General features: G+C 46.8%; 2 protein-coding genes and 1 long non-coding RNA gene across 6 annotated transcripts in view; 2 read left to right on the forward strand and 1 right to left on the reverse strand.

Annotated features, from left to right (window-relative positions):
- The window catches only part of inavab (innate immunity activator b), a 51,926-nt gene extending 47,501 nt beyond the window's left edge, over positions 1-4,425 (forward strand). Inside the window, exon 11 of the transcript XR_006031094.1 lies at positions 4,407-4,425. The gene's annotated coding sequence lies outside the window, so the exon portion shown is untranslated. The remainder of the gene's footprint in view (positions 1-4,406) is intronic.
- otud5b (OTU deubiquitinase 5b) overlaps positions 4,215-12,500 on the reverse strand; it is a 30,075-nt gene continuing 21,789 nt past the window's right edge. For 3 of the 4 annotated variants that reach the window (XM_042088587.1, XM_042088585.1, XM_042088584.1), the window contains 2 exons: positions 11,559-11,690; positions 4,215-4,687 (listed from right to left, as the gene is read on the reverse strand). In XM_042088587.1, the coding sequence (XP_041944521.1) occupies positions 4,610-4,687; positions 11,559-11,690 (210 nt within the window). In that variant the 3' untranslated portion in view covers positions 4,215-4,609. The remainder of the gene's footprint in view (positions 4,688-11,558; positions 11,691-12,500) is intronic. The other variant, XM_042088586.1, reaches the window with a different exon arrangement.
- Positions 10,289-12,500, forward strand: part of LOC121706679 — a 16,426-nt gene continuing 14,214 nt past the window's right edge. Inside the window, exon 1 of the long non-coding RNA XR_006031103.1 lies at positions 10,289-10,459. This is a non-coding gene — a long non-coding RNA (uncharacterized LOC121706679). The remainder of the gene's footprint in view (positions 10,460-12,500) is intronic.

The raw sequence follows: 12,500 nt of genomic DNA on the forward strand, positions 1-12,500 counted from the left end.
CCCTCTACACCTCCCTCTCCTCCTCCCTCTCTTCCCTCTACACCTCCCTCTCCTCCTCCTATACCTCCCTCTCTTCCCTCTACACCTCCCTCTCCTCCTCCCTCTCCTCCTCCTATACCTCCCTCTCTTCCCTCTACACCTCCCTCTCCTCCTCCCTCTCTTCCCTCTCCTCCTCCCTCTCCTCCTCCCTCTCTTCCCTCTCCTCCTCCCTCTCTTCCCTCTACACCTCCCTCTCCTCCTCCCTCTCTTCCCTCTCCTCCTCCCTCTCTTCCCTCTCCTCCTCCCTCTCTTCCCTCTCCTCCTCCCTCTCTTCCCTCTACACCTCCCTCTCTTCCCTCTACACCTCCCTCTCCTCCTCCTACACCTCCCTCTCCTCCTCCTATACCTCCCTCTCTTCCCTCTACACCTCCCTCTCTTCCCTCTACACCTCCCTCTCCTCCTCCCTCTCTTCCCTCTACACCTCCCTCTCCTCCTCCTATACCTCCCTCTCTTCCCTCTATACCTCCCTCTCCTCCTCCCTCTCTTCCCTCTACACCTCCCTCTCCTCCTCCCTCTCTTCCCTCTACACCTCCCTCTCCTCCTCCCTCTCTTCCCTCTACACCTCCCTCTCCTCCTCCTATACCTCCCTCTCTTCCCTCTACACCTCCCTCTCCTCCTCCTATACCTCCCTCTCTTCCCTCTCCTCCTCCCTCTCTTCCCTCTACACCTCCCTCTCCTCCTCCCTCTCTTCCCTCTACACCTCCCTCTCCTCCTCCTATACCTCCCTCTCTTCCCTCTACACCTCCCTCTCCTCCTCCCTCTCCTCCTCCTATACCTCCCTCTCTTCCCTCTACACCTCCCTCTCCTCCTCCCTCTCTTCCCTCTCCTCCTCCCTCTCCTCCTCCCTCTCTTCCCTCTCCTCCTCCCTCTCTTCCCTCTACACCTCCCTCTCCTCCTCCCTCTCTTCCCTCTCCTCCTCCCTCTCTTCCCTCTCCTCCTCCCTCTCTTCCCTCTCCTCCTCCCTCTCTTCCCTCTCCTCCTCCCTCTCTTCCCTCTACACCTCCCTCTCTTCCCTCTCCTCCTCCCTCTCCTCCTCCTACACCTCCCTCTCCTCCTCCTACACCTCCCTCTCCTCCTCCTATACCTCCCTCTCTTCCCTCTACACCTCCCTCTCTTCCCTCTACACCTCCCTCTCCTCCTCCTACACCTCCCTCTCCTCCTCCCTCTCCTCCTCCTACACCTCCCTCTCTTCCCTCTACACCTCCCTCTCTTCCCTCTACACCTCCCTCTCCTCCTCCTATACCTCCCTCTCCTCCTCCCTCTCTTCTCTCTACACCTCCCTCTCCTCCTCCTATACCTCCCTCTCCTCCTCCTACACCTCCCTCTCTTCCCTCTACACCTCCCTCTCTTCCCTCTACACCTCCCTCTCCTCCTCCTATACCTCCCTCTCCTCCTCCCTCTCTTCTCTCTACACCTCCCTCTCCTCCTCCCTCTCCTCCTCCTACACCTCCCTCTCCTCCTCCCTCTCCTCCTCCTACACCTCCCTCTCCTCCTCCTACACCTCCCTCTCTTCCCTCTACACCTCCCTCTCTTCCCTCTCCACCTCCCCTCTATAGTCCACCTGGCCGTCTCTATGGTAATAAAGCTGCAGTTGGTCAGAGCCCAGGGCCTCCACCACACGCATCAGTGCAGTCAATTGCTCTCCACCTGCTCTATGGTGGAGCACGCAAGCCTTCTCTTCTTTTTCCTAAGAATCCAGGCATTCCCTAAGGATGGAACGCCATTCCTAAGATCCCAGGCATTCCCTAAGGATGGAGCAGCATTCCTATACAATGAACAACAACACACAAAACACCACAGCTCCAATTACCGTAATACCTGCTGAAGATTCCACACAATTACCATACTACTTTTTTTTTTATATAATTGTTTTTTATTGTATGAAGTTATTAGGGTCAGCAACTTACAACTGAAGATACCATTCAAACTAAATACTTACAGAGGGAATAAAAAAAGAGAGAACTCCAAAAGTTGATTTCCCTCCAACATTTCATGCTTCCCTCATAACAGCAACCCCAAAACCTCCCACTCCTCCCTCATTCTAACAAACCTCCCAGTCCCACCCCCTCCCTACACACATTCCCCACTTCCCCAGCCCCCTTCAACTTCCCCCCAACCCAAGCCCAACCTCTCAATTACCGTACTACCTGGAGAAGATTCCACACAATTACCGTACTACCTGGAGAAGATTCCACACAATTACCGTAATACCTGGAGAAGATTCCACACAAGCTTTCTAAACATTTACATCATGAGATGCACCTGCGTGTGAGGTCACAGTGCGGTAACAACACAGAGAGCAACCAATTCCAAACGCTCCTGAACAGGACTTTAGAGCCGCCCTTTCAGATGACCACGCCCCTGAACAGGACTTTAGAGTAGAGGTCCCGCATTAATGTGTCATTTTTAGTCCCGCTGCCGCCCGCATCTGTAACATGATGTCCCGCTCCCGCCCGCTAAAGCCCGCATGCAGGAGGGACAGCCTATTCAGCTTTTCTTTCTGTCTCACGAAAGGAGCACACACACCTGAGAAAGACTCCAGATGGCAGTTTCTTGGTTCTGAATGTAGGCTAACAACTGAAGTAGGCCTAGTCTGGTGCCCTTTTCCTCTGTCATGCTTTCGATTTTTGAGTTTTGACAATGAGCAGCAGGAACAAATTGAACCCACGTAAACGACAATATAGGCTATAGGCCTGCTATCCGTCAGTTATGCTTAAACCCCGTTTTTTAATGCTGCCTAACAGAACATCCAGCTGAACTATAGTTATGAACACTACTTTAATCATTTCCATAATTAATTTTACGCACATATTTAATTTGCAGGAGTGCAGTGAATCATCAGTTTGTCCCGCACCCGCGAACACATCTCTCTCATCCTGCCCGCTCCCGCAAAGAGCTTTCAAAAGTTGTCCCGCGCCACACTCTTTTGTGTCGGGACCCACGGGTCTACTGAGGGAGTGCAAACCTCTACTTTAGAGCTTTAGAGCAGATAACCACGCTCTCTGCTCTCTGTGTGAGAAGCTCTGATGAACAGGACTTTAGAGCCGCCCTTTCAGATGACCACGCTCTAGAACCACCCTTTCAGATGACCACGCTGTTGTGTCTTTTATTTTTGTTCTGTCTCAAACAGGCCCGGACTTGTCTGATGTCGCGCAGGACTCCAATTCCCAGCATGCCGAGCTGCGCATAAAAGCGGCCACAACCTGTGCGTCATTCTCTGCTTCCTATTCCAAACCTGGTGCAAATGGGAAAATAAGTCAGAGGTCGGAAACTGGGGCTAGATTTTGCTAACAGAGTTGCCCAGTTAGGGGCTCGTCATCACTTTTGTCGTCGCGTTGTAGTTCGTTTGTAGTCCATGTGGCCTTTCATGTCCAACAGTTTTAATGTGAACTTGGGAATTTGCCGTTTTTGTCACTTGAAAGCTGCACATCTTTCTTTCACAAGCGTCTTACACTATATTTTAAGCAAATACAGTCGTTTATTTAGGATTAGTGAGTGTATGTTTTAACCTTTGTTGTGGCATCCGTGTTTGTCACACATTCGACGGCAAAGCACATGAACACTTGCTGTGGGAAAAACAAAGTAGCCACGGGGGTGGTCCTTGTCATTCCGAAGTGCCCTGAATGCACCATGAGAGACTGCAAATGCTCAGCACGAGACTTACGTCACGCCTTCAGCGCTTTATTTAAAAGGGACTGAACCTTGTTTTGTTCTATTATTGTGACTTCTATAAATCTTTTGAAGAGAATTTTCCATGTCCGACCTCTGAATCCACTACACACGCTCTCTGTGTGAGAAGCTCTGATGAACAGGACTTTAGAGCAGCCCTTTCAGATGACCGCGCTCTAGAGCAGCCCTTTCAGATGACCACGCTCTAGAGCAGCCCTTTCAGATGACCACGCTCTAGAGCAGCCCTTTCAGATGACCACGCTCTAGAGCAGCCCTTTCAGATGACCGCGCTCTAGAGCAGCCCTTTCAGATGACCGCGCTCTAGAGCAGCCCTTTCAGATGACCGCGCTCTAGAGCAGCCCTTTCAGATGACCACGCTCTCTGTGTGAGGAGCTCTGATGGCCTAGTAATTCATTCTCAGTTACGTGCATGTTTGTGTGCGTGTGTGTGCGAGTGTGTGCGTGTGTGTGTGCATGTTGTCAGGAAAGCAGACAGGAGGCCACGGGTTGAGTAAAGGTATTTAATCTGATATTAATGAAGAGCGACATGAAGGAGCAGATCCTGTCCTTTATTCATAGTTAGAGCCAACAACAGAACTCAGAGAGGAGAGGAGGAGGAGAGGAGAGGATGAGAAGAGAGGAGAGGAGAGGATGAGAAGAGAGGAGAGGAGAAGAGTGCTAAGATGATGAGTAGAGCAGGTGTGTGTGTGTGTGTGTGTAGAACTGCAGGAGGAAGAGAAGAACAGGAGAGAACCAAGAGGAGGGGTCAGGGGGAGGTGCTCGGGGGGAGGTGGTGGGGTCAGGGGGAGGTGCTCGGGGGGGTGGTGTGGTCAGGAGGAGAGGGGTGTGAGGTCATCAGCTGGTGTCGGGGGAAGGCTCTCTGTGCAGCGCAGCGTTCTTCTTCATGCTGTCCAGGTACTCCTGCTGGGACACGGCCAACACGGACGCCAGGAGGTCATCCTCCTCCCAGTCTGAGACCCCTACACACACACACACACACACAGGGATCAAACACACAATTCCCCCAAGTCTTTATACCACATACATTATGCAGTGTGTGCATGTCTGACCAAGGGCTGTGGGGGACATCTGCAAGATGGTGCAGTAGTCCAGTATGTGTATATATGTGTGTGTATGTGTATGTGTATGTGTATGTGTATATGTGTGTGCATGTCTGTTAGGGCTGTAACGATATGCATATCAAAACCGAAATCGCGACACTCATATCCATGAACCTGTGTCTCGGTGTAAGAAAGCAGAATAGTGACACACCCCTTCTAGTGTTTCCCATAGTGCTTTGCAGCTTACGCGGCCACATAAGCAACACACATCTCCCGCCGTATTAGTATACTTACGGTACATCGTCCAAAAATAAATAAATCAATCACAATTCCGTTGCTTTCATTGTATACTATGCGTGCAAGACAGTGAACAGTCCAACCAGTAGACTATGATAAACTAGCCAACTTTAGTCCAACCAGTAGACTATGATAAACTAGCCAACTATGCTACTTTACAAAATACAAAATATCCAGGCTTTAATCAGACACTGAATTAAAGAGGAAGATTTATAATAGAAATAGTCGGCTATAATCAGACATCTGAATTAAAGAGGGAGATTTATAATAGAAATAGTCGGCTATAATCAGACATCTGAATTAAAGCTGCTGGCTAAATGGTGCAAAGACAACAACCTCCTGCTAAATGTCAGCAAGACCAAGGAGATTGTTGTCAACTTTCAGAGAGGCCACAAACAACTGCCACCACTGTCCATCGACGGAGATGCTGTGGAGAGAGTGAGCAGCACAAAATTTCTGGGGGTGCACATCAGCGACGACCTCTCCTGGACCACCAACACAGCATCACTGGCGAAGAAAGCCCAGCAGCGCCTCTACTTCTTGCGCAAATTGAAGAAGGCAAGTGCCACGCCTCCTGTCATGACTACATTCTACAGAGGGACCATCGAGAGCATCGTCTCCAGCAGCATCACAGTGTGGGGCGGAAGCTGCACAGATCAGAACAGGAAGACCCTCCAGCGCACTGTTAACACAGCTAAGAGGATCATTGGAGCACCACTCCCCTCCCTGCAGGACATTTACACCACCCCGCCTCACCCGCAAAGCACTAATGATTGTCAAGGATACAACCCACCCTGCACACGAACTGTTCAGCCTCCTGCCCTCTGGAAAGCGGTACAGGAGCCTCCGCTCCCGCACCACCAGACTGGCAAGTAGCTTCATCCACCAAGCAATCAGGATGCTGAACACTCTACCCACTCTCCCATCACGGACAGCCCCCCCCACCCACCAGCCAACCAGGAACCTAGGAAACTAGGATCCTGTCTACCAACCCCCCCCCCCCCCCCAGTTACTTCATGTAACTGTTAAGACTATAGAAATATACAACACAACTACCTCTATTTTTTTTTAATATATGTCCTATATTTCTATTTTGATACATACATGTTCTATATTTCAGTCTTGCACTTTAATTTAATGTTTATTGTCTATGGCTATGTCCATAGTATGTCTATGTCTGTATTTAAAGCATGTCTATGTCTGCATGGGAAAGTAAGAAACGAATTTTCAATTCTTTGTATGACCAGTGCATGTAAAGAAATTGACAATAAAAGCCGACTTGACTTGACTTGACTTGACTTGACTAAAGAGGGAGATTTATAATACAAATAGTCGGCTATAATCGTAGGTTCCACTGATTTCACTCCACTAGCGCGTCGCCTAGCAACGCCCCTTAGTTTAGTGAAATCAGTGGAACCTCTGGCAGGGCTGTACGTTCACTTGCACTGGTGCTACAGAGGTTAGACGTTTTTGTAGCACCAGCCACAAATTCTGTAGCACTGGTGCTACAGAGGTTAGAAGTTTTGTAGCACCAGCCACAAATTCTGTAGCATCGATATAAAACCTCTAAAATCTCTAAAAACAATAACAAGTAGGGCAGTTCATCACAGTTCATCAATTGTGGTTGGGATCTAGGCCTACTGCAACTGGATTGATAAAAGGTCATGTAGTTGCAAACATCTCACCTGGCTACATTATGTTTGAGATGAACAAAAGCTATCAGTATGATGTGTTATTTGGGTATCAGGAAGACAGGTATGATATGTTATTTGGGTATCAGGAAGACGGGTCATTCATGGATTTTTTGTTAATTTTTCTTATATGCATTGGTTCATTTATTTTTTAATAAGTAGAAGATATGCTGAACATTTTATTACACTAAGATATGCTGAAGATTTTATTCCACTAAGATTTAATTCTCGTTTAGTTCATATTTTCTAAGTTTTTAGATTAGAGTAGGCCTACATTCAACCTTATTGTCATTGCACGAGTGAAATACCGTTTTATATCTAACCAGTGGTGCAAATGAGTAGGCTAACTGACATGTCAAACAGTGCACCCATGAAATGCATCCCTAGACTGTTCCATACACATAGGCTACAGTAGGTAGCCTACTGAAGACAGCTGCAGGTCTGTGGCTAACGCAGCGCAGTCGTAATGATAGTGTCATGAAGTTCTTTTCGGAACCGATCATGTTCTTGTAGGTTAATCAAGCACTACTAAGCAAGACGAAGATATTTGACAGATAGAAGTGAACGTCCCTGTGGACTTTTTTCTTCAAGGTTTTAGATCTGAATGGTGTTGTTTGGATACTAAGTTGTTCGTTTTAAACTGAACTAAAAGTGCAAAGCAACAAGGCGATTGCCACAAACTTCTACCTCTGCTTGCCTAATCTGAATTCACCTCAGCCCGGTCAGAAGATACTTTTGCTTTAGGCTAAACATAGGTATCACTTGTTCAATTCGCGAGGATCATTTGCAAGGTGTTGTTTTGATTTGGAGTTGGATTGTTTGGATAGGTCTACAAACAAGTAGACATGATTTTTAATTGCGTAGACTGCAACTACCAAGTCGAAATCAAAGTGGCCTTCATCGATTCCCCTCTCACAGAAGTAGCCTATAGCCTACATACGCACTTCAAACAAACAAACAAGCATTTCACAGGGAGCCTACACCGGGCGCGTAACTGAAGCGCTCCGTTCGCAACGCGCAAAAACAGAAGACGGGTCTATTTTTTTTTTTTACGTAGCCTACGCGCCGCTATCACATCTGGTGTAGCCAGTTGCACTGATCACACACACACTGAGACACCGTTAACACACACACTATGAATGCCCAATTTTAGGGTCTGGGCTGCTTCTTTTGAAGCTGGCTGTACATATTTGGTTGTGCTACTGGCTGAGGCTGACTGTTCTTCACCTGTGTCTGTAGTAGCCTAGGCTACTTGCCAAAGACATGTGCACTGGACTGGATTCCCTTCAATAGTAGAGATGCACCGATTGCAATTTTCTGGGCCGATACCGATTTCCGATTTTTCATAGAGTTTGACCTGCCGATACCGATTTTAGCCGATTCCGATTTCATTTCTTCTAACCATTTTACAGCACACACACAAATAGTTATTTTCTATCTTTTCTTTGATAGAACATGTTAATATAGACGTGTAATCAACTTATCAATGATGAAATGGCTGTTAAAAAAAATGGAACCGGTGAGCAGACAGATTCTTTTTCAAGTCTAACTTCAGATGCAGTAGGCTATCAAATTAAGTTAAGTTATGGAACACCCATTTTATTCTTCTCACATCCAATATCCAACTAAAGATTTAAGAACAATTTTCATGATACCTTTGAACATGCTACCATGTTAACATATTTTCATATGCATTGATGAATTTATGGGAGGGCGAGGGAAAAGTGGTAGCAGCCTAGGCTATCACCAAACACAGGGGAGAAGTGCTAATAGCGATTAGGTGCTCCACCATATGAAAACAGTGCACGTCTGTTTTGCGGTGAAAAAATTAAATCCAAATTCCGGTTAAATGCATCAATTAGGCTATAGAAACTTTCAGAGACGGCTGATTCAGTATTCAGAGCATCAGTTTTCTTCATTGTAGGCTACTATGTCAAAAGCAACTTTAACGTTTGTTTGCCTTTCTAATAGGCTATCGTTTGTTCACTTTCACGACATCCACTTCTCAATCTGCTAGACTAGGGTATTTTAAGGCATAGCCCTAGTCTACGTGCAGTAAATAGTTAGAGTATTTTTTTTTCAGTGGAGTAGAACTACTAGGGCTACTGTATGTCGCTGCTTGTTGACATCTTTGATTATTTTTAATGTCGCAGTCGTTTATCTCCGTTCAGCAGGCTTGTGGTTCAGCTGTGGGCACGCAATTAGCGGCAGTGACGGGCGGTGATGAGCGATGTTTACGTAGCCTAATGAAGTGACAGCTTAGTAAATTCCACGCAGTAGGCCAATGGTAAAGCACAGCGTTTGCTGCATAGAAAAACTCAGTAGCCTATTAGCGCTTTCTTTGTAGCCCTACATCCAGCCCTGAGTGTTGGCCTGGTTGCTAGCTTCTTCAAACTTTGCAAACTCAGCTGGGTGTTGTTACAATTGCGGCGCACGAGTGTATTTGACCGGCATAAAATCGGCATGTCTCAGACTGACCGGCCGGTCGCCGGTCATGGCCGATCACGTGAAAATCGGCCGATTCCGGTCACCAGCCGATCTATCGGTGCATCTCTATTCAATAGTTTTTTCAAAGGTAGACTAAGCTATTTAAATATTGTAATAGGCCTATTAACTTAGGCATCTATTGTCCCATAGCACAGCAAATCAAAGGTAATCCACTAATTTACATTTTGCACACCAGTTATATTTAAACCAACCAAAGATTGACTGAAACATTGTAAACCATTGACTTGTTTTAAAAAAATTGTATGGGAAAAGTTAAACCCCCTCCTCGCATGTTCCTGCTGAAAAACTGCTGGTTTCATCTCAAGCACGCACATATTATGAATACACTTACAGATGCGTTTTTTTTATGTAGCCAGTCACCGACATTCAAAAAAAAATATGCGGTTATATTTCACAACTTTTGTAAAGTACTGGGAAAGGCTGGCAAGCAAGCTGCAGCTAACTTAGACAGATATTTACTTAGGCTAGGCCAGCAAAACACGCTGGAGAGATGCATACAGATCAACTTAATGTGCATTTTCCTCCTGATTGAGAAAACGTTTGTTTTCTTTTTCTGTCGGTCGGTGGTTCCTTCATAAATTGCGCAGCAAATTATCAGATGAGTGACAGAAGCACCATGCATAATTTAACCAGCAGTCTTCACGTCCATAGTTTGTGAAACGATGCTGCGTCCGAGCAAAGATTCTAGAAGCCCAGCGCAACTCCAAAAAGGAGGACAAATGAGCGTCCGGCTTGAGGCTGCGCTGGACAGGACTTTTAAACTGTCCGGCCTAAATCCGAATGTATGCCACCCTATCGCTAACTGGCTTACCCAGCTCTTTCTCCCGCTCGCGTAGGCTACCTAGGCCTACATATCTCTCAGGCCTCGGCTATATACCACGAAAACGTAAGGCATATTTTTACATATTCTTACCATTTTCACACCTTTAACGACACCCGTGAAAACATCTTCACTCTGCAACCACTACACTTCCTTCAGTAGCCTTATAGTCACTTATACAATTCCGTTTTCAAAATACACGAAACCAGATGGAGACATTTCACTCGCTCTCTCACACTCGCCGGCGGTCCCATACACAAATTTAATACCTCCTTTTCGAAAATTCAAGACATTCCAGACAATTTAAGACTTTTTTAGGCCTTAAAAACCGAAAGTTGTATTTAAGACTTTTTAAGGACCCGCGGGAACCCTGCAGTAGAAGGTAATTGCTGTAGCCTCCCTGTCAGTCTCACACGCATGCATTGTATTGCCATAAGCAAAACTGTATCGCACCAGTGCTACGTTGGTAAATCATCCATCGCACAAACTCATTTTTTTGTAGCATGTGCGACATATATGTCGCACTGTACAGCCCTGACCTACGGCCTCTCGGGGCTCATTACTTAAATATAATATATATTGAAGTCGGTGTATCGTTACAGCCCTAATGTGTGTGTTTGTGTGTGTGTGTGTGTCTGACCGACCGAAGGCTGTGGGGAATATCTGCATAATGGTGCGGTGTGTGTGTGTGTGTGTGTGTGTGTGTGTGTGTGTGTGTGCATAAGTATAAGTATAAGTATATATACTCTTTTGATCCCGTGAGGGAAATTTGGTCTCTGCATTTATCCCAATCTGTGAATTAGTGAAACACACACAGCACACAGTGAACACACAGTGAGGTGAAGCACACACTAATCCCAGCGCAGTGAGCTGCCTGCAACAACAGCGGCGCTCGGGGAGCAGTAAGGGGTTAGGTGCCTTGCTCAAGGGCACTTCAGCCGTGCCTACTGGTCGGGGTTCGAACCGGCAACCCTCCGGTTACAGGTCCGAAGTACTAACCAGTAGGCCATTAGGCCTGTGTGTGTGTGTGTGTGTGTGTGTGTGTGTGTGTGTGTGTGTGTGTGTGTGTGTGTGTGTGTGTGTGTGTGTGTGTGTGTGTGTGTGTGTGTGTGTGTGTGTGTGTGAGTGAGTGAGTGAGTGAGTGTGACTGACCGAAGGCTGTGGGGGACATCTGCATAATGGTGCGGTGTGTGTGTGATTGACCGAAGGCTGTGGGGGATATCTGCATAATGGTGCGGTGTGTGTGTGTGTGTGTGTGTGTGTGTGACTGACTGAAGGCTGTGGGGGATATCTGCATAATGGTGCGGTGCGGTGTGTGTGTGTGTGACTGAGCGAAGGCTGTGGGGGACATTTGCATAATGGTGCGGTGTGTGTGTGTGTGACTGACCGAAGGCTGTGGGGGACATCTGCATAATGGTGCGGTGTGTGTGTGTGTGTGTGTGTGTGTGTGTGTGTGTGTGTGACTGTGACTGACCGAAGGCTGTGGGGGACATCTGCATAATGGTGCGGTAGTCCAGTGTGGGGTAGAGAGACACCCGTGATGATGAGGAGGAGGAGGAGGAGGAGGAAGAACGCTCCTGGGGCATGTACAACTGGCTGCTGGGTCCTACACACACACACACGCACGCACACGCGCACACACACATGCACGCACACACACACGCACAAAGACAATTCTATTCAGTCAACTGTAAGTGTAGCACATGTGTGTACATAGCGGTCATTCATTTATGAGCAAATGAACTTGATGACCTCGGAATAAAGCAAGATGTTTTATGGATGACTCGGAATAGCCAGATGTGTTATGGATGACTACAGTAGTCCATCACAAGTCTGTTATGTGCAGCTGTGCTACTACACATCATTAAAGGATAATTCCGGTATTTAGCACTTTGAGTCCCTTTTCTGGTTTGTTTTGGATGATCTAGAGTGGTGGACACCGAAATTTTAACGATGGGTCCTGTCTCGACTTTGACTCATTTTTAATTGCCTTTGACTGGCTGGCTATGGGCATGCGCAAACACGTCCTTAAAACAACCCTTAACGTTCGTTTTTAAAACTGTGCAACTCCCCGAGTGGTTAGTGGTGGTGTTCATTGATTATTAAAACAAATAGATCAGCGCAATATATGATTTCAATCCGTGTTATTTTCTATTGTGGAACTATTTTTTCAGATACCTCACAACCGTGTATAAACTTCTGCTCAATATTTGAGTCTGAAGCATAGACAGTAAAAGAAGGTCTCGGGGGGGAAACACTACAACCGTAAACAGACCCCCTTTCCGTTTCTGTAGCGCAGTGATATCAAGGAGTAATGAGTCTTCCAACAGAAATCAATGGTTTTACAAAATGGCAAATAAAACACGACAGAAAATGTATTTCGCTACGCTACTTGTTTTTAAGTTAGTTCAGACTA

The sequence above is a fragment of the Alosa sapidissima genome, chromosome 4, assembly GCF_018492685.1.
Source record: "Alosa sapidissima isolate fAloSap1 chromosome 4, fAloSap1.pri, whole genome shotgun sequence".
Taxonomy (NCBI): Eukaryota; Metazoa; Chordata; class Actinopteri; order Clupeiformes; family Clupeidae; genus Alosa; species Alosa sapidissima.